The sequence below is a fragment of the Pseudonaja textilis genome, chromosome 3, assembly GCF_049901715.1.
Source record: "Pseudonaja textilis isolate UNSWEBS1 chromosome 3, rPseTex1.2, whole genome shotgun sequence".
Classification (NCBI taxonomy): Eukaryota; Metazoa; Chordata; class Lepidosauria; order Squamata; family Elapidae; genus Pseudonaja; species Pseudonaja textilis.
This window is the reverse complement of record NC_141992.1, coordinates 132,074,736-132,094,524: the sequence shown is the minus strand read 5'-3', so window position 1 is coordinate 132,094,524 and position 19,789 is coordinate 132,074,736. Positions and strand designations below refer to the sequence as shown.

Genomic DNA, 19,789 nt, shown 5'->3' with positions numbered 1-19,789 from the left:
AATTTCCAAGTGGTCTTCAAAGAGAATTCCGTGTAGAGCCCATTAGAGCAGTCCATTCATGAGGTACAAGTGCTTTCTACTTCAGAGATATCAAAATAAGAGGAACCCACCAATTTAACTTTTCCTATGTTAAAAATATAAGGACAGCAACAGTTGAGTAGTCACTGATATGATAAAATAGGGTTAAAATGCTAGCCTAGAAACCAGAAGACCATGAGTTCTAGTCCCATCTTGGACGTGAGAGCTAGCTGGGTGACTTTGAGCCAATCACACCTTCTCAATCCAACTTTTACCTCACAGGGATGTCGTGGGGAAAATAGGAGGAAGAAGGAGTATTAGATATTTTCACTGCTTTGAATTACTTATGAAGTAATACAGTCAGGATAAAAGTCAAGTAAATAAATAATGACAAACAAGGCAGAAAATTTTATGTCAGCATATTTTTCTGCCGTCTCAAGTACTAGCACCTGGTACTTTGACATATCCTAAGACTGTGATATAATTATGCTGCAAAGAGGCAGCGAGAGACTTTATGTCTTCATATGCCATCAGAATAGTTCTTCACCCCCCTTTCCATTGCAACATCTATGAATAATATGCACTTTTTCAGGAATATACACTAGTGTGCAGAATTAATAATAAAAAAGTATTCAGCTCAAGGTCAAATTCAAAAGGTAATTAATAATAATAAATTAATAAATCCTCTAGCATATACTGAGAGTAAATGATTTCATTTAGTAGCTTCACAAGTACTAGGGATTTATAATATTGTAGAGAAGAAATAATGTTGAAATGTGCCACTGGAATGAATATGATGTTAAAATGTTTAATTCTGCTATACCATGTCAAATGCCTGTTTTGATTGTTTCATTATGATCTGCAGTGTAAATTGTATTTTTAATAAGAAAATTGCATATATTTTAAAATAATTTAAACTATATGTATTCTAATTCTGAAAAAGCCATAGAAATAATAGCATTCAACATATACCAACATAAAAATTTTCCAAAGATATAAATTAATAAAAAATTTTAAAACATAGCAAGTAGATTTGCACTTTTGACATTTAACATGTCAAAGATAAAACATGGTATTTCTAATTTGAATCCTACACTTTGTGTATTTTTAGTAATTTATTTATTCAACTTCTATAGCCACCATATTCAACCAAGTGACTCTGATGGCTTACAATTTAAAACTTATAAAACAATGTAAATGATTTTAAAAAGAATAAAAACATCTATAAAATAAATAAGTCTAAACAGCAGCTGCGATGATTAATCAACTGATAGCAAAGTCAAGTTATGGGTTTACATTTTCTATCTTGATATCATTTATATACTCTCTGTATATATTATTTTAATACTGACTTCTCATTACAGGACAATGCCAGACAGAGCTACATTGAACTAGTATCAAGTTTGGTTCCTGCAGAACCTTCTCCAGTTAATGAAATTCCACCTGGTAGCAAATCCATCTATGAAACACTTGAGGTTACTACTAAAGACAATATCACAAAGATCATGTTAAACCGCCCAAAGAGGAAAAATGCTATCAGTGTCAAGGTAAAGCTTGTAGATTTTGTAGTTTGGGAGCAAATAAAAACAGAGAAGGAAAGTAATTTTTCAAAAGACCATCTATGGATCATTTAAAATGATTTCACAACATGGTGCTATCTGTATAGGATTACTAATCACCTCAGACATCTGAGGAAAAGTTACCCCAACGCACTGTTGGGGTTCTTTCCCTGTCTTCTCTTTTCCTCATCTGTTTTGATTCTTTTTTGCCTCCTTGCTATTTTTCAAACACAGATGAATCAAGTACACATGGACTTTGTTTTGTATTTACCTAGGATCCACAAAATTTCACAGGGAATGCTACACATATTTATTATGATAACAACTAACCATCCCCTTTTTTACATTTAGATAATTATTTGAATTTTGACAATGGAAAACTGCCGACCACAAAGAGGTCTAGAGATCCAAATAAGTCCATAAGCTTTTTTTTTTTTTTTTAGAAAACAAAAAGCAATGAATAGATCCAGTCCAGTGCTTTGTTTGGAAGTGTATCTATCTGTCAATAACAAGAAAAAGGATTTGTATGTACGCTAGGCAATGTTTTTCAAGTCGAAGAAGCTAATTGGAATAGCAAGCAGTACACTGGTGGGTCGGTTATTTGAAATCGTTGATTGATATAATCAGTCACCTATATTATTGTCAAGTATTCTCTCAGCAGCCATTTAACACAACCACTCAAATGTTCTTAGAACTACAAATGCTCAAGACAATTGGGTTTGTTTGGTTTTTCTTTTGCATATGTTGCTCTTCCCTGTAGGCCAGGGGTGTCCAACCTTTCACCTTCCCTGGGCCACATTAGAAGATGAAAATTTGGTTTGGGCCGCACATAAAATAAAATAACAGTAACGATACCTGATCATCCAAAAAAACCATAGAAAACATAGTTAACATATTAAATTTATTTGGAAATGAAGTTAGTGAGATGTTTTTATTATTTATTAATTATTTATTAAAAATTATTTATTTTTATCACGGTTTTTATATCATGGTTTATCATGGTTTTTTCCGGTCAAATTTTGCGGGGGAAGAAAGCTTGCTCGCCTCGCGCCTACCTCTCCTCCTGCAAATGTCCTGGCTGGATGAGGCAGGACTGGAAGGCAGAAGCGGCGGCAGGGGCAGCGGCGGTGGGGGCAGAAGCAGCAGTGGCGGCAGGGGCAGAAGCAGCAGCGACAGCGGGGGTAGAAGCAGCAGCGGCGGCTGGGGCAGAAGCAGCAGCGACAGCGGGAGCAGAAGTGGCGGCAGCGGGGGCAGAAGCAGCAGCGGCGGAGGTGGCAACAGCAGGAGGTGGCGCTCTTGATGGCGCCCGCCTTTTCTGTTGCTGCTTGGCGTGGCGCTCTCCTCGCCCCGCCTCACGCCTGCCTCTCCTCCTCCTCCTCGCTGGCTCTGGCACGAAGGTTGGGGTGGGCACTGGGCCGCATTACGAGGCGACCTGGGCCGCATGCGGCCCGTGGGCTGCGGGTTGGACAAGCCTGCTGTAGGCAACTAATAATATATACATACTACTAAACTTCTTGTACTCTTTAACTGGGTGAAACTGCATCATAGGGTAAGATTTTTTTTCAACCAAGATACCACAAATGGGTAACTTACAGAATGCCATGATCCATCACTCTCAAGGGAATAAAATTTGGGGAGATTTGGGAAAGTTGTGAGTGCTTCACCTCTGTGGTCATCTACAAAGGAGAAGCTTGCATCATGTTGTAGTCAAGACTGCATATGTTCATTACAAAGGTCAAAACATTTGGTATTCTGTATATTTCATTATTCACAATTTGATATTCTGTATATTTCATTATTCACAATTTTATTTGTTGGAAGCATTCTGTGTCTACAGTAGTTCTTAAAAAAAGATTATATTCTGTTGAGTCTTTGGATGATAGAGATAATCTAGAGATTCAGTACTTCTACCAAAGTTTTTCCTCAAACTTTCTGAATTCTAGAATGGGAATTTATTTTAATTTGTTAATTCTCTTGTGCAGATGTACAATGAAATTATGAAAGCGCTTGAGGAAGCCGCAAATGATGATTCTACTATAACAGTACTTACAGGTATTAGCTTTCACCATGAAAGTGAAAATCTGTGCTAATATTAAATATTAACAAAACAGCAACGCACACGTTTGTGTCAACCTGCATGCACAGTGAATTTGCAGTTGACAATGAAGTAAAGGTGTTGGATAGTTGGTTAAAAACTGGTTTCAGATGGGTAGCGTGCTGAAAAATTGAGAATCCTAGGGAAAATGGCTATATGAAACAGGCAAAATCATGAGTAGAGATATTTCAGTGATAACTAATATCAGAAGAGTGAAAGCAAGTCAGCATTAAGAGCTAAGGTGGTTTGAGAGTATACAAAAACTGACTTCAAACAAGCATTAGGAATCAGAAACTCATATCTTTTGAGCATATCATGCAAGTAGACGATGGACAACAAACCTGACTGCTTGGCAAGGCTGAAGAAAGTAGAAACGATGGATGGATGACAGGGATATTACTGGGATGTCTTTGGAGGAGCTAAAAGCAATTAAAAAGGCAATCTTGTTCAATCAAGATTGAGTTAGCGTGGGGGAAGAATATATTTTCTAGATGTAGTAGTTGCATTAACATGCAGTAACAGCATCCAGGATTCTAAAGAATGCTAGTTTTTCATACTGTTGCCAAAATTATTGCTCCCATTTAGTTACTGATTTCTGGAAAGAATTAAGCATGAAAGCCAGTTGGGTGACTTTGGGCCTATCACTGTCTCAGTCAACACACCTCACTGGGTTGTTGTGGAGAAAATAGGACAAGGAAAGGGCATTGTGTACTTTTGTCACATTTAGTTATTTATAAAGTAATAAAGATGGGATTAAAAATAAGTAAGGTTAATCATTGGAATCAGTGCAGTGTAATCTTCAACTAATGTTGAACCCTGTTCAAAATAAATTGATTACTTTTGCCTAGAGTGCTCTTTTTGAATGTAATACCGGTAGTCCTCTGTTAGTAACCTCTTCATTCAGCAACTGTTTGAATTTACAAAGGCACTGAAAAAAGCAGATTTATGAGCAATCCTAGAATGTGTAGCTATTGCAACAGATATTTTGGGCTCAATTTTGGTTGTAAGTTAAGGACTATATGTCTCAACTTGTGGTCATATGACTTTATATTTAATCATGAATGATTTGCTTAATGACCACAGAGGAACTGAGGTGAGTTAGGTGTGGTCCCAAGGATGTTGCTGATTCAAATTGTAGTCCTTAAGTGACTACTTGTATTTATTTCATTCTTTTTAAAATAATTTGCTTCTATGTAGGTAATGGAGACTATTACTGTAGTGGAAATGACCTGAGCAACTTTACTCAAATTTCACCTGGTGGAATAGAAGAGTCTGCAAAGAATAGTGCAGCGCTACTCAAGTATGACTTGTTTTCATTTTTGTTAAAATGTATAATGAATATGCACAATGAATGATAAGCAGAAAAAGGTCATATCCCATTCTGTTACTTACTCCTTAATAAATAAATACGTACAGGCTTATAACTATAAATCCCCAGTATCAGAAATTAGTGTTTTATTCATATCTATATAAACTTGAACAGTATAAAACTGTATGCCCTCAGCATGTAAAGTTAATATAGAAAAATAATTGCACAGAGTGCACCATGGGAATTATAACTGGAAAGAATTTCCTCTTCTGTTTAGTTTTGACCAGAAGCCTCTGCTTCAATAAATACCTGTCTTGTATTTTTTCCCGTATTTTTTCCCTATTGACAGTTACATCCTGCTCCCTTCCTCACCATCTTTAGTCATAATTTTTATTGATGTTGTTAGCTGCCTTGTGGCGAGATGGGTGGCAAACAAATTTAATAAATAATAATTAAGAAATATTTCTGCCCGAGAATATTCTAAGATTTGGAAAGAAAATATGTTATCTCAAATTATTTCTTAAATACGTATCAAAATGAGACACAAGCAATTAATTGAATAATAGATTTTAAAGAAGCCAGTTTCCACTATTAAAAATGTACATCTTAGTTCCTTTTTATGTGCATAGTGTAGAAAAATCTGTCTAATACTTTGTGTATCTTGACCTAGAAATAAATGATTACCAAGGTTTTTTTTTAAACAAAATCTTCTGATGTACTTTTCACCCATTCAGTCGTAGAATGGTACAGTAGTAACGCCAAAGTCATTTTATGTCTCAGAGAACGATTTCAAGGTAGATATTGTATATCTAAAACTCCAGAAAGATGTACATTCTCAGGGAATTTCAACTGTAGGAATATCTAATAAACTGTTAGTGGGTTTTTTTTCCCCTAACAGAAAAAAATGTTCACTTATTGTAACATTCCAAAATATTATCTTGTTTGTAAATTGATTCCTATTCCTTTCTCTTCGCAGAAAATTTGTTCAACATTTTATTGATTTTCCAAAGCCATTAATTGCTGTGGTAAATGGGCCAGCTGTTGGGATCTCTGTAACTCTGCTTGGACTTTTTGACATCGTATATGCTACGGACCAAGTAAGTTTTTTCTCTTTGATTCCTGTCACTACCATCAGATCATTGTGGACATAGACTTTTGTTGGAATATTGTTTATTTGTTCAAGATAGAGTTCCTTTTTTCCCCTACTTTGAGAATCAAGGTGGCAGAGTGAGATGCTATATATGAGAACTGGAATTTTCTTCATAAAATTGAATTATATTTTTTACTGAATGTTCTCATACTGGAAAGGGATATAGGCACGTAGGCCTATAAAAAAGAAAAACCTCTGTAGAAGCACCTGCAAGCTGGCACACTCATAACTCCAAAAATACAAAGAAATTGTATGTTTAAGTGCAACAATAAAGTCCTAAAGAAAACCTTAATAGTTCTTTGTTTGTAAAATACAAGATAACCTCTCCCACTCCCCCCCACTGCTTATGTAAATGTTTGCCTTAGGATACTAATCACTTTCCTTCACTAGCCTAGTTACTGTGGTTCCCAAAAAAACATGAATGTAGGGAGATAAGAGTGTGTCCCTTTTACTCAAACTCTTAACTCTTTTCATCTGAACTGCCTGGGTCTTGCACTGCATTGCTACTTATCCAAGGGTGCCTTTTCAGGTGAACTTGTTTTTAAATTATCCCCCCCACACACACACACTATCGAAGTGGATCCTGGGCACTGCGCTGCAATGAAGATACGGGCCACAGGGTGGCTGGCATGAGAGAATGAGAAAGCCACTTTCCCTGTTTCTTCTCCCTACTCCCCCTCCTCCATTCATGCCAGCCGCTCTGTTGCACATTTCTCCATTGCAGCACAGTGCCCAGGATCCACTTTGATAGCGAGGAGGGGTGGTGGTTAATTTAACAATTGGTTCATCCAGGGTTTGCTTGGCCATCGCAGGGGGCTCATCCCGCATGTGCGGTGGAGCTGGCGGATGGGGGTGGGGCACCCCTCCCACAACAGCCAACCTGACCTTGGGTGAACCGGTTGTTAAATTGTTTTAATCCCACCAGTGGTGGTTCTTCATCTGTTGCAGAGGTCCCCTGGTCCTTTCGGATGATCAGCTGTGGATTGTCTAAGCTTCCTGCTCATCCAGTTGCCTCTCTCACCTTCCCTCCTCCCATCTCCATGGAACACTACTTTGGTTTTCTTATTCCTTGTCTTATGCACCTCATCTCTTACATTGTCAGCTTGAAAAGGGTTAGGTTTTTTTTTTTCCCCTCCCTGCCTATATGTCAATTTCCTTGCCTCCACCATTGGTTCTCTCAGAAAGAAATTCTTTAATTTGGAAGACTACACTCATGCAAAGAAAATTCCAGTATTCATACGGTATATGCAGCTTGTCCTGTAACACAAGGAAGCATCACCAGCAAATAATAACAGCGATGTAATGGCCGTCACACAATTGCTTTTTCATTTAAGCAGTCTCATATAACATCAATATTGTGGATAATTCTGGTTTAAAGAACATACTGTAATTACATCTGAATAGGGTATTTACTCCAAGGGACACTTTAAATCAGATTTAGGGAATTTACTTTGATAAAACTGCCAGTTTCCATCTGGAATAGCATGGCTTGGAGTAGATTTGACATAGAATAATCCATCCATGAATCTCTGAATCTTACACATCTCAACATCAGAGTCTTGCCACTTGCACACACACACACACAAAAACCTCCCTGTAAATACAGGAATATTCAGTGCATGTTAAAGTTACTCTTGTTGTAGATAACGATTGTACTGTAACTGGATCAGAGAAGTTCACACTTAGAGCTCTCAGTGTGAGTTTTTAATCATACCATTTGAAAAATGCCATGGCTATATTCTTTCTTCTAAGGAAAAATAAAGTCTCTATGTTGACAATATTTCTTTTCCACACAGGCTACCTTTCATACACCTTTCAGCAACCTGGGTCAAAGTCCAGAAGGATGTTCTTCATACACATTCCCCAAAATTATGGGGTTAACTAAGGTAGCACGTGAAGATTTTATCTGCTTGATGGTTGATTTAGGAAAAAAAAAAAAAAACGCTCTTCGGTCTTGTTCCAGAAGGAGGAACACATGTTAGAAATGAAGAACAGGGCCATGTAATGATGGGCTCTTATGTGCCATATGGAGCATGGTCACGACTGTATTTTAATAACATTTTAATATTCAGAGCAGTTAGCTGACCAAAATATACTAATGCTGTAATAATATCATAGGGAACTGCCTTGTCACATATCAGAATTGCTTCTTGATCAGTCATGTCCAAATGACCTATTTTTACTCTGCCTATCAGAGTCATGGGTAGATGTCAGTGGCTGAACCTTGAGATAGTTTATGAATGGTACTCTGACGTGTTCTTCTATCCCTTATATATAACAAGAAACAGTGGAAAGTCAGAATGAGCCGTTGTTTCTTTTCTCATTTAATCAGGCCACTGAAATGCTGCTTTTCAACAAGAAGCTAACTGCTGCAGAAGCCTGTTCTCAGGGGCTTGTGGCTGAGGTTTTTCCTGACAGTACGTTCCAAAAGGAAGTGTGGGCAAGGCTGAAGGCTTATGCTAATCTTCCTAAAAAGGTTAGTGTTAGCAAAATTGCTTATCTAATCATCATCATCTTTTAACAACCCCATAATTCCTTGTAGAGTGGAGTCTGAATGGAACTGACTGTTTACTGGCCAGATGCCCTTCCTGTCACCAATGCGGAGGTATGTTCAGCAGATATATTCTCATCGTGCTCAGAGAGAGAAATACCTACCTCTACCAAGGATCAAACTCACAGCCTCCTGGTTGTGAGGCGAGAGCTCCACCTCTAGGCCACTGCACCACTCCTAAATTGCTTATCTAATAAATTGAATTAAAGATTAAAGCATAACTTAAAAATATGATTTGCAAGAAACCAGCAATGTATTCTAAAATAGTAGCAAATAATAATAGGGCAAGAACATATGCACCTATGTAATCTAATTGAGTAACCCTTTTAACAGAAGAGAACCTCATCAAGAGAGGACAAGAGGTTAATAACAATCCCAAACCAAAATAGATTCATTTGTTTTATCTTATTTGTAAATGCACTCTAGAAATAAAAAGCAAGAGTAGCGAGAATATGAGCTTGCACAAAGTGCACCTACATTCCAAAGTTAAAAAGCAGTCAACCAAAACTTTATAGTTTTTACGTCTGTGCAGCCTTATGAGTAGAAGCCCTGGTGGCGCAGTGGTTAGAATGCAGTATTGTAGGCAAATTCTTCTCACAACCTGGAGTTCAATCGTGATGGGGCTCAAGATTGACTCAGCCTTCCATTCTACCGAGGTCAGTAAAATGAAGACCCAGATTGTTGAGGGCAATATGCTGGCTCTGTAAACCGCTTAGAGAGGGCTGTAAAAGCACTGTGAAGCAGTATATAAGTCTAAGTGCTAGTGCTATGAGAATTGGGACACAGCACTGCATGAACCTACAAAGCTTTGCATTATTTGCTTGCAAAATGAGGCACAACTCAAAATATATACGAATTTTACTCTTAATTGCAACCTACCCCAGTTTCTCAGATCAAATAGCTTATAAAATATCAACAGCTATAACTTAACCAGGCACACCAGCAACGACTGAGCTGCAAGCAAACCTTTTTGAGCTGAACACATTTTTTCTCTTAATATTCCAATCTCATATTATTCTGTCCAAGGTAAACCAGAAGCAGTGAGAACAAGATAGATCCCTGTTGCAGTACTAGCTGAACTGGAAAGAGTAAAATCACAAAAGGGCAAATTACAGGTAGTCCTCAACTTGCAACCAGTCATTTAAAAAATGTTCAGAGTTACAATGAACCTCTCCAAAGCTACCTATGATCTGTTTTTGTAGCTATCATGGAAACAAACCCTCCGTGGTCACGATTGCATTTTAGGCACTTGACAATTGGCTCATTTTATGGCCATTTGCAGTGACCCACAATCACAGTTTGCAGTGTTTTTCACTGCTTTCTGGCTTATTTCTGCTTTCTAGCATAAGTTGCCCATTGGGGGCATAGATTTGCTTAACAAGTGTGGCCCCCATTTAATGACCATTGTAAAAAGATAGTTGTAACTTCAAATCCAGTCAGGTGATGCCTCGACTTACAACCACAACAACCTATGCCTGTATTTATGTTCTAAGTCAAGAACTACCTGTAAGAACTTCAAATTGTATATTGAAATGACACCACTTGAAGCAAACGTTTTGTTCTTGGAGCTATATGCGTTTCCTTTGAAATGTTGTAAGATTGAAATGTTTTGTACATTCCTAATGCCATAATCAATTCACAGGAGGGAAAGTATAAGGAAGAAGGTTGCAACACAACAAATGAACTAGAAATAAAAGAAAAAAGCAAAGGAGTGTAAGGGTACTTCCAAAGTATCTCAGTGAATCTGAACTAGCTTGGTACCCACAGAATATTGAAAAATGGTTTTGGAGGGACAATAACAAACTAGAAAGAAAAGAAATACAACAAATATAATAAAAATATTACCCATTTATTTTGTTTCAAATCCTATTTGTGGATAAATAGCTGAATCTGTATCCTTTCCCTGTCAGAAATCATTCTACTTAAGCTACTTTTGTGTTCTCTCTGTTGTGGAACTCTATAAGGTAGATAATAGTGACAGCTTGAAACTATGCATTTGACAAGCATCTATGTCTGTTAACATTTTTTTCAGACACAATCATGGCCTATCTATCTTACCCTGGAAACAACCAAACCATGAATTATATCTATGCTGCAGTTCTATACATGTCTATATGGTTTTAAATCTCTAAGAACCAATTACGACTTTATTTCTGAGTACATATTTATAGACAAAGACTGCATGTATGTGGAGACGAAGAGAATTGCAATTAAAAATCTGTTGAATTCAAATCATAGTTAAATCTGCCTGACTCTTTAGGTTAAAGACTCTTTATGTTAAACAGTACAGATCTCATAAAAAAGGCTTTCCAACAGTTTTTGACATTAAACAAATACAGTAAACTAATTCAAATTGATAAGGTTTGCTTGTACTGTGGATGGTTTTAACATATACTGAGAGAAATGAGTATTAGAGGCAGAAAGATATGGAATGACCGATTTTATTTGTCCTAATTGCCTTCTTTCTGCTTTTCACTTGTAATGTAGAGGGACAGCTGTTGACCATCTATAAACAGAAAGACAATTTCCATTATAATTTCTTCAACAACATAAAGATAAAATCTGTTATGTAATCTGCTTCGTTTATGAAACAACACCCAGGTTTCTTGTGGTTGTATAGCGCACATAATTTTTAGTAAACTTGTGCTCTAGGCCTATTCTTGCCCAAGAAAGCAACATAGCATAGAAACTTGGGAGATAGGTACCTAATTATTCCCTTGGAATTGTTTTGGGTTTGGAAGTCAGCTGAAGGGAAAATGATTGAGCAGAGAGAGGGCAGAGCGCAGGCCCCGATTTTGGGCTCTAGTTCTCTATGTAAATTCTCTCCTTGATCCTCAGTTAACAATACCAGCCAGATGGGCTTGCGGTGGTCCATATTAACCAGATGTTGCTTATTTCCTTACCTCTCCAGACTTTGGCAATCTCCAAGCAGCTAATACGAAACATGGAGAAAGAGAAGCTATACGAAGTTAATTCTCAGGAATGTGAATGTCTCATGGAAAGATGGCTATCTGAAGAATGCATGCAAGCTGTAATGAGCTTCATGCAGAAGAAATCAAAGCTCTAGTCTCGAGCCAGTCACGCAAAATAAATTGCTGTAAGTTGTTTCTCTTCCTTTACTACAAAAATTGTCATTAAATGAATACCTTGGATACAAATCCAGATGGTCCCTTCATTCTGGCTAGAGCTTAGCTTTCTTTGTCTTTTAGAATGTTGTAGTCTGACATGAATTTATGATGCCAAAAGCACTGGAGATGCCTGTTTGGCCCATTAGGCGGGAAAGCACTCACTGCTTTGCATGCAGAGCGGATTTCTTTGAATGTGACGATGACTGATTGTCTTCCACAAGGGATGAGGGATTCAATGTCACCAAAAGTTTCAAGTTCTTGAATAGCTGATTGGTGGTCAAATTGAAATGACATGGTCTTTGGTATCCATCTATTGTGGAGAAAGCAAAACAAAAACAAAATAATGGCACTACTAAAGAAAAAAATATATCAGATATCTGTTTTCAAATGCATACAATAAGAATTAATACTTTACAACTTCATTATACCCTGATGTATTTTGTAGAGTTTTTAGCAACCGTAAATATGCCATTGAATACAGTTTTTTAAAAACAATGGCTGGCACGTATGGCATTCAGGTTTTATTGCAGAGCAGGAAAATGCCTGCCCTAAAATGTTTTGGTTTTATTTTTCATGGTGGCTTCTTTAACAGTAAATGACTTGGAGAGCTGTGACTTTGAGATTCCAAGACAGAGTGGTTCTGTGGGAAGGAAGGAGACTATTGGACAACTTCCTTGTTTAATATCTAGCATAATTGCAAATCTGACATACAGTTCTATTTTACTAACTACTTGGGGGGTGGGAAATTGATATATGTAATTAATATTTATATTTAATAAGAATCTTTTATTAAAATTGCCTTATAAAATAAACAATGGTATGTGACAATATTCTTGTTTTTGACCTATTTGTATATATCTTAGTAATGTTATTATCCAAAATATTCATCCATTCCACATTCCTACTACTGTTGTCATCATACCAATTCCCCAACCTATTCATCCTGCAAAGAAATGAAATTATTTTTTTAGCTTTATCCGTTAATCATTTGTTCATCTTTCTTGATTTAGGCCTTGATGTTAATACAGTCATATCTTCCCAAGATATCATCAGTCACTGTACTGCTATATTAACTCAAGGGAGAATTTGAAACATCTATATCATTCGTTTGGTCCATATGGTTTTAAAACTGTTAATGTGGTTGTAGTTATCTTATATATCTACAACTGGTAACATTCTCATGTTTTTATGTTCCTTGAATGCAGACATTGGAGAGCAAGCTATCCTGAAGATATTAAATTCTATATTGAGCTAATACGGTAATCCAATCTCTGAATCTCTGGAGTGAGGTGAAATAGTCAAAACATATGGCTCAGTATACAAATTTTAAATTACTGCAATTACTCAAGTTTCCAGGAATACGAGCATAGCTAAATATGGATAAGGATCCCTGGATTCTCCTTCCACAATTGCCTACCAACCTATCAAACACCTGAAAATTTGTACCAGATGTAGGAAGATGGTTGTGTTTCCTTGGTAAATGTGGTGCTCTTTTGCTGAGAAACCATTGCTAATCTTATAATGCCAAATATCAGCATTGGAGTGGGGACACCAATATTCTCCACCTTCTAACCAAAATGATGACAAGCAACTCATCATTACAGGTAGTCGTCAACTTAATGACCATTCATTTGGTGACTTGAAGTTACAGTGGTGCTTAAAAAAAAAATGACTTAACGACTGATTCATGCACAATTGTCATAGCATCCTGGGGTCATGTGATCCCCATTTTGGAACCTTCCAGCAAGCTTCCAACAAGCAAAGTCAAGATTGCTTAATGACTATAGCAGGGATGTCGAACTCGGTTTCATTGAGGACCACATCAGGATTGTATTTGACCTCTGGGAGCCAAGGTGGGTGTGGACAGGGTGGGCGTCACCAGCTTGATGTCACTTGTGTCAGGGGCGCCTGTAGTGGCCCAAGCACTCTGTCAGCAAAAACAGGCTCTCGAGCTCTGTTTTTGGCTGCTACAACTTCCAGCAATCCTCTGCTAGCAGGCATCCCTCCTGAGTTCCATTTTTGCTGGCAGAGGCACGGCGGGCCGGTCCTTTGCTGTTTCCAAAGCAGCCCCATAGGCCAGATCTAAGCACCTGTGGGCCGGATCTGGCCCCTGGACGTTGAGTTTGATACCCTTGGACTATAGCAAAAAGGACATAAAATTGGACATGACTTGAATAATGACCACATTGCTTAGCAGTGGAAGTTCCAGTCCCAATCACGGCTGTAAGTTGAGGATTACTTGTAGTTTTCCATGCTGAATTTCAAAGCATTAAATAAGCAGACTTTACTTTGAGGATCTTGCTGCAGAAACAGTGTCAGTTTCTGATGGCCTTCATTTCCATGGCTTGGCTCTTCCATGGATCTCCCATAGAAAATCAATTATTCAGTAAAAAGGTTGATAGTATATTGATCATGTTCAAAATGTTTATGATACAGTCAGCCTGTGAATATTCATCAAGACTCAAAGGAATCCAATATCATCAGTGTCATCATCCTTCACATTACAGGCTCCCTGTCTCTCTCTGCCTATTTCTTTGTCATTTTGTCATCAATAACATCGGACACAGTCTTAGGTATATTAGCAGAAGCTTCGACCCTATGAATCAGTACACAGCCCATGTTGGAAGTAATGGTGCCTTTTTATTCGTCAAGCCAATTATAGCAACGGTCATAGCCATAGCCAAAACCATACATTGCTAAGTTCTTTCCACACTTTTTCATGTTTTTTTTAAAAATAAAGTTTAATTCAATGCCTTAGAACTACTACCTCTGAATCCAACATCTGAAACATTACAGCTAAGAGCAACAGCTTTACAACTCAAGTTAGCTAAATTGATCCACAGCGTGCATTGCCTGCTTTTGTATTTTGGGGGGGTTTTCATTTTGCTTCTAATTAGGTTTTTCATTTGGTTTTCAAGGAGTTATTCTGTTTTTGCTGCTTTCCTGTATTTTGTTTATTAGTTGTGTTGTTGATTTAATTTTAACTATGAGTTGCCCAAAGTCACCAGTGTTAATGGGCATTAATAGAGGAATGAATGAATGAACAAATTCAGTCACAATTTCAGCTGGGAAACTGACATTTAGATGCAGTCAAATCCAAAAATGCTAGGAATTCTTGGGAGTTTGGCATTCTGATAAATTAACCATCAACAGACATATAAAACTAAGTATCATGTATGCACCATTTAAAAGATCAAATCAAAAGTCAAGGGAAAAAAAGTCCATTGTCCTTAACAACCAGCACCCAATTAAACAAAAAATAGCCCAGATAAACAATGAAAGTAGAAACAGTACTCTAATCAAGGAGATTTCAAGGAAGAAACTATACTCCAAGCAAGGCTGGCGGGGCAAGCTATTACATGTAAACAATCAGCAAACTTTACTTTTCTATGAAGTGGTGGTGTTTAGCTGGTAATGAAAGGCTGCATAAAAACAGTCAAACTCAGAGAAATGCCACAAACACAACAGTTCAACACTGAGCTATACACAATATTCTCTACTTTTGTCATACTATATTTTGTGGAGGTTAGTAAATGCTGTTTCTCTAATATGGCTTGGTATTAGAAAAGAAATCGTCTAGCAAAAAAAAAAGGATTTGGGGGCAACCGAAAAAACTTAGAGAAAAAGAACAATAGAGACTGAATGGGGTGTAGGAGATGCAATGATAAAAAAATAATTGTTTATTTGTACCTTACCTTGCAATGATAGTTGCTAGTGGCATATCTTGTCTATAGACTCCAAAAGGTCTAGGCTGATTAGCAATCTGGTTAGAAATCCTTCTTTTTCTTAGGGGCATATGATTTGGTGGTGGTGAACAATATGCCTCTTTAGGTATCAAATTCATGGAGAAATTGTCAAAGAAGGAAACCTTATAACCTGAAGAGAAGGGAAGAATTGTCTGCAATTTAAAATGTATTGGTGTTTGGTAGGGTTTCCTTTGCTTAATACTGGCCTTGAAACAGTACCTTTGTTGGTCATGTCTGGAATAGCTGGGTCACCATTTGGCTGCATATGGGAACATATTCTTCAGTTCAGTCTTTGTAAACAGCAGTGGTTCATGCCCCACATTTCCAATCGTACCACAACTAACTGTAATGACCTACTACATATTGACTTTATAGAAGATAGCATAGAAAAGGCACTATGTAACCTAAAACCATCCCTATCTATTGGCCCTGATGGATTTTATGCGTACTTCTTTAAAAAGCTCTCCTCTGCCATAGTGGAACCCCTAAGCAATATATATGAGATATCATTCAGAACCAGCTCCTTACCAAACCTATGGTCCTTAGCTACAATCATCCCTATCTTCAAAAAAGGTGACCCCAGCCTGGTTGAAAACTACAGACCAATCTCACTGTGTTGTGTCACGTGCAAAGTCATGGAACAAATTCCACTCTCCACATAGAGTCAAACAACCTACTCTCCAAAAAACAATTTGGTTTCAGGAAAAAATTGTCCTGCAATCTTCAATTCTTATACTGCAAAAACATATGGACTACTCTACTTGGCAAGGTTAAAGCTATCGATGCAATTTACATAGACTTCTGCAAAGCCTTTGATTCAGTGGAACATGACAAACTACTGTTAAAACTGAACTCTTACGGCATTTCCGGATTCCTTCATAAGTGGATTACTGTGTTCCTGTCAAACAGGCAACAAATAGTAAAAATAGGGAGCGCTATATCAAACCCTGCTCCAGTTAACAGCGGTGTACCCCAAGGCAGCATTCTAGGACCTCTTTATTCTAGGATTCTCTTTATACTCTATATAAATGACTTTTGTGATCACCTTATAAGCAACTGCGTCCTCTTTGCGGATGACGTAAAACTTCAACACCACTGACAATGCCGGTATCCTTCAAAGCGACCTTGATTATGTGCCAGAATGCTCAAACATCTGGCAATTCCAAATCTTGACCAACAAATGCTCGTCCTATACATTGGTAAAAAAAAAATCAGTACACCAAATACAAACGGTGGATATAACCTCATTGATGATCTTCATTCTGTCAAGGACCTTGGAGTTCTCATATCAAATGACCTAAGCGCCAGAGCTCACTGTAACAGCATTGTCAAAAAGGCATTAAGAGTTGTAAATTTAATCTTACGAAGCTTCTCCTCAAGAAATATCGAATTGCTAACTAGAGTATACAAAACTTTTGCCAGACCAATACTCAAATACAGCTCATCAGTCTGGAATCCGCACTGCATATTGGACATTAATACAATTGAACGAGTCCAGAAGTATTTCACGAGAAGAGTACTAAACCCCTCTGCTCACAACAGAATACCCTATATCACCAGGCTTGAGATTTGGGGCTTGGACAACCTTGAACTACGCCACCTACAGTTAGACTTAAGTGCAGCACACAACATTATCTGCTACAATGTCCTACCAGTCAATGACTACTTCAGCTTCAACCACAACAATACAAGAGCACACAACAGATGCAAACTCAATGTAAACTGCTTCAAATTCGATTGCAAAAAGTATGACTTCAGCAACAGAGTGGTCAATGCCTGGAATACTCTACCTGACTCTGTTGTTACATCCTCTAACCCACACTCCTTTAACCTCAAACTATCCACTATTGACCTCACCTCATTCCTAAGAGGTCTGTAAGGGGCGTGCATAAGTGCACCATCGTGCCTATCATCCCTGTCTTATTGTCCCCATTTATTCGTACCTATTTCCTGTATTCTTACTCATGTTTATACTTATACCTATTATCTTGTAAGCGATTGATAAATCAAATAAAATTAAATAAACATGTTCTACATGGGACTCCCCCTTGGAGACAATCCGAAAGCTACCACTGACACAATCCAGGAAGTTTAGCTGACTAAATGCTGGCAGATCAACCCCACCAGCACAGGATAACTTCTATTCTGAAATTGCTGTGTTGCTTACCAGTCAGCTTCCAGGTTCAATTCAAAGTATTAGTCATCCTTTTTAAGTCTTACAGAGCACAATTCCAGTTACATCAGGCGCAGAATTTATACACCCAATTCATTCATTGCTTGTTGACAGTCCCTCTACTTCAGAGGCACATCAGGTGTGAGCAAGAAGGCAAGTCATCCCAACAGTAGCTTTCCAATTTATGGAATCATCACTATCTAGAAATACAGCACCTACATTTCTAGTCTTTCGAAAATAAGTTGATTTTTTTTTTTAATTGTGCCATTGTGCCTTTGGCTCAAACTGAAAATAGGTGTTTTAATTCTTTAAAAGAAAGAGGATTTTTATTGTACTGAATGTTTAATTGACTGATATGGTATTGGCTGCTCAGAGTATGGGGCAGGAAGGGAGGGAGGGAGGGATGTGCCCTTACATTTAATTGTATGATAGCTTTTTATTATACACTATAAATGAGAAACAGACCCATGTTTTAACCTGCACTTAAACTTAAATTAATCATGTTTAAATAATATTCAAAACCAGATGATTGTAGTAATGTGCAATTTTGATTCTTCAATAAAATAAATAACTCAATATCTTTTGCTGTTGGTTTTCCCATTTCCTTTTTCTATCTAATTTCAAATATTTTCTTTCTTATTCTGCTACGGAATCTTTACATTAAAAGCTCTCCTTGCAAGAGAAGATTAATTTTATTGAAATATAATCCTTTCTTTATCCCACTTCAGACTTCTGCACTTTAACTTTTTTAAAGTACATACAACTTTTTAGACTGCAGTTATTAAGAAATTAGGAGTTCAGACAGGCCAAATAAACTCAATGCAGTCACTATCTCAGAATCCAGGTTAGCCAACTAAAAACAATGATGCAATTTTGAAATAGTGTTTTGCTTTAAGCCAATTACATATGAACTCCATATGAACAACTGCATCTGCCTTATCCCCAAATTGATGCAATAGTACCAATCTTCATAGTTCATTATCTCACACATCTATGATTGCCCAATTGAACTACTACAATGTACTTTACATGCTGCTTTTGGAGATGATTCAGAAGCTAAGTTGCATCATAACCAACATCAACAAAAGGCAAACATTACCTCAAAATAAACATCTCACAACCAGTCAAGTGAGGTCCAAAATTTCTTAGAGCAGAATTTTGAATTGCTTCTGAAACTTCAACACACAAGGATTATACATATTTCTGGAGATGCCAATGTAGAATTGTGCCTCTACTAAAACTTACACCAGAGCTAAAACCACTCATCTCATCTAGTCATCTGGAGATATCCTTTTGAAACTCTTTCCATTGCTTCACATTCAAGACACATGGGAATATGTGGGAGAGATCAGTGCCCCTATGGTAGTTTCCACTCCTTTGAATTACATTTCCATCCTACCTTTCCAATATATAAAGGTACCACTTTGCAGATATTTTGGAAACAAAGCAGTTTTATTTTAAGGAGAATTTGGATCCATTTGACTGGTTGTGTGCAGCATACTTAGCTTCAGTTTAACTTTGATTTTGTGTTTTGTGATGTTTTCACTGCTGTTGCACAACAGAGCCCTCCAGGTTTGGAGCAGGTTAGATTCCATTAAATAAAATTTACAAAAAAACTTTGTACCTGCTAGATTTTCTACTTCACCTGTTCCTCATCCCAAGAAGCAAGTATTTTCACATGTGGTCAGTTTCATTAAAATTGAGAAATTGCAATCTGTAAGAATATCAGCAACCATATTTTCATGTAGAGATATTCTCTAAAATGGATATATATGTGATAACAACTTACACTTTCGTTGATCTTCACATGCACATTGAAGCAATATATCTCTCAGTGGATCAGGCAAATTGTTGTGAAGCATAGAGAGCTTTAGGAATACTTCATTTATCTCATCCATCTTATCACAGCGTTTCAGCTTCTGAGACTTGACCAGCGATGGTAGATTCAGACTAGATTTTGTCACAGGCCTGATCCTTGAAAACAGGCTTCCTTTCTTTATTGTTTGATGATTTGTGGCTGGCCGTGGGAAGTGAAGACATGATCTTTTCCCAAAAAACAT

The 19,789-nt window shown here is 37.4% G+C and overlaps 2 protein-coding genes across 7 annotated transcripts in view; one reads left to right on the top strand and one right to left on the bottom strand.

The window, feature by feature from the left end:
- The window catches only part of ECI2 (enoyl-CoA delta isomerase 2), a 27,131-nt gene extending 14,063 nt beyond the window's left edge, over nucleotides 1-13,068 (top strand). For 2 of the 6 annotated variants that reach the window (XM_026715029.2, XM_026715031.2), the window contains exons 4-10: nucleotides 1,383-1,565; nucleotides 3,560-3,629; nucleotides 4,870-4,972; nucleotides 5,958-6,078; nucleotides 7,928-8,017; nucleotides 8,464-8,607; nucleotides 11,594-12,640. In XM_026715029.2, the coding sequence (XP_026570814.1) occupies nucleotides 1,383-1,565; nucleotides 3,560-3,629; nucleotides 4,870-4,972; nucleotides 5,958-6,078; nucleotides 7,928-8,017; nucleotides 8,464-8,607; nucleotides 11,594-11,749 (867 nt within the window). In that variant the 3' untranslated portion in view covers nucleotides 11,750-12,640. Of the gene's footprint in view, nucleotides 1-1,382; nucleotides 1,566-3,559; nucleotides 3,630-4,869; nucleotides 4,973-5,957; nucleotides 6,079-7,927; nucleotides 8,018-8,463; nucleotides 8,608-11,593; nucleotides 12,641-12,820 lie in introns of those variants that run through there. The other 4 variants (XR_015743101.1, XM_087930797.1, XM_087930796.1 and 1 more) reach the window with 4 other exon arrangements.
- On the bottom strand, nucleotides 11,871-19,789 carry LOC113445717 (testis expressed protein 56-like). Its single transcript, XM_026715032.2, has 3 exons — nucleotides 19,519-19,789; nucleotides 15,506-15,686; nucleotides 11,871-12,120 (listed from the first exon to the last, which is right to left on the bottom strand). The coding sequence occupies exons 1-3, from the start codon at nucleotides 19,787-19,789 to the stop codon at nucleotides 11,871-11,873; spliced, it is 702 nt and encodes a 233-aa protein (XP_026570817.2).

Excerpts from the sequence above, each read along its gene's own strand:
- LOC113445717 (XM_026715032.2), bottom strand. The coding sequence starts at position 19,789 with ATGTTTTTTGGGAAAAGATCATGTCTTCACTTCCCACGGCCAGCCACA. Across the intron at positions 15,687-19,518 it reads ATGTGAAGATCAACGAAAGT|GTTATAAGGTTTCCTTCTTT; the intron begins GTAAGTTGTTAT and ends CCTTCTCTTCAG. Across the intron at positions 12,121-15,505 it reads CTAGCAACTATCATTGCAAG|ATGGATACCAAAGACCATGT; the intron begins GTAAGGTACAAA and ends TCTCCACAATAG.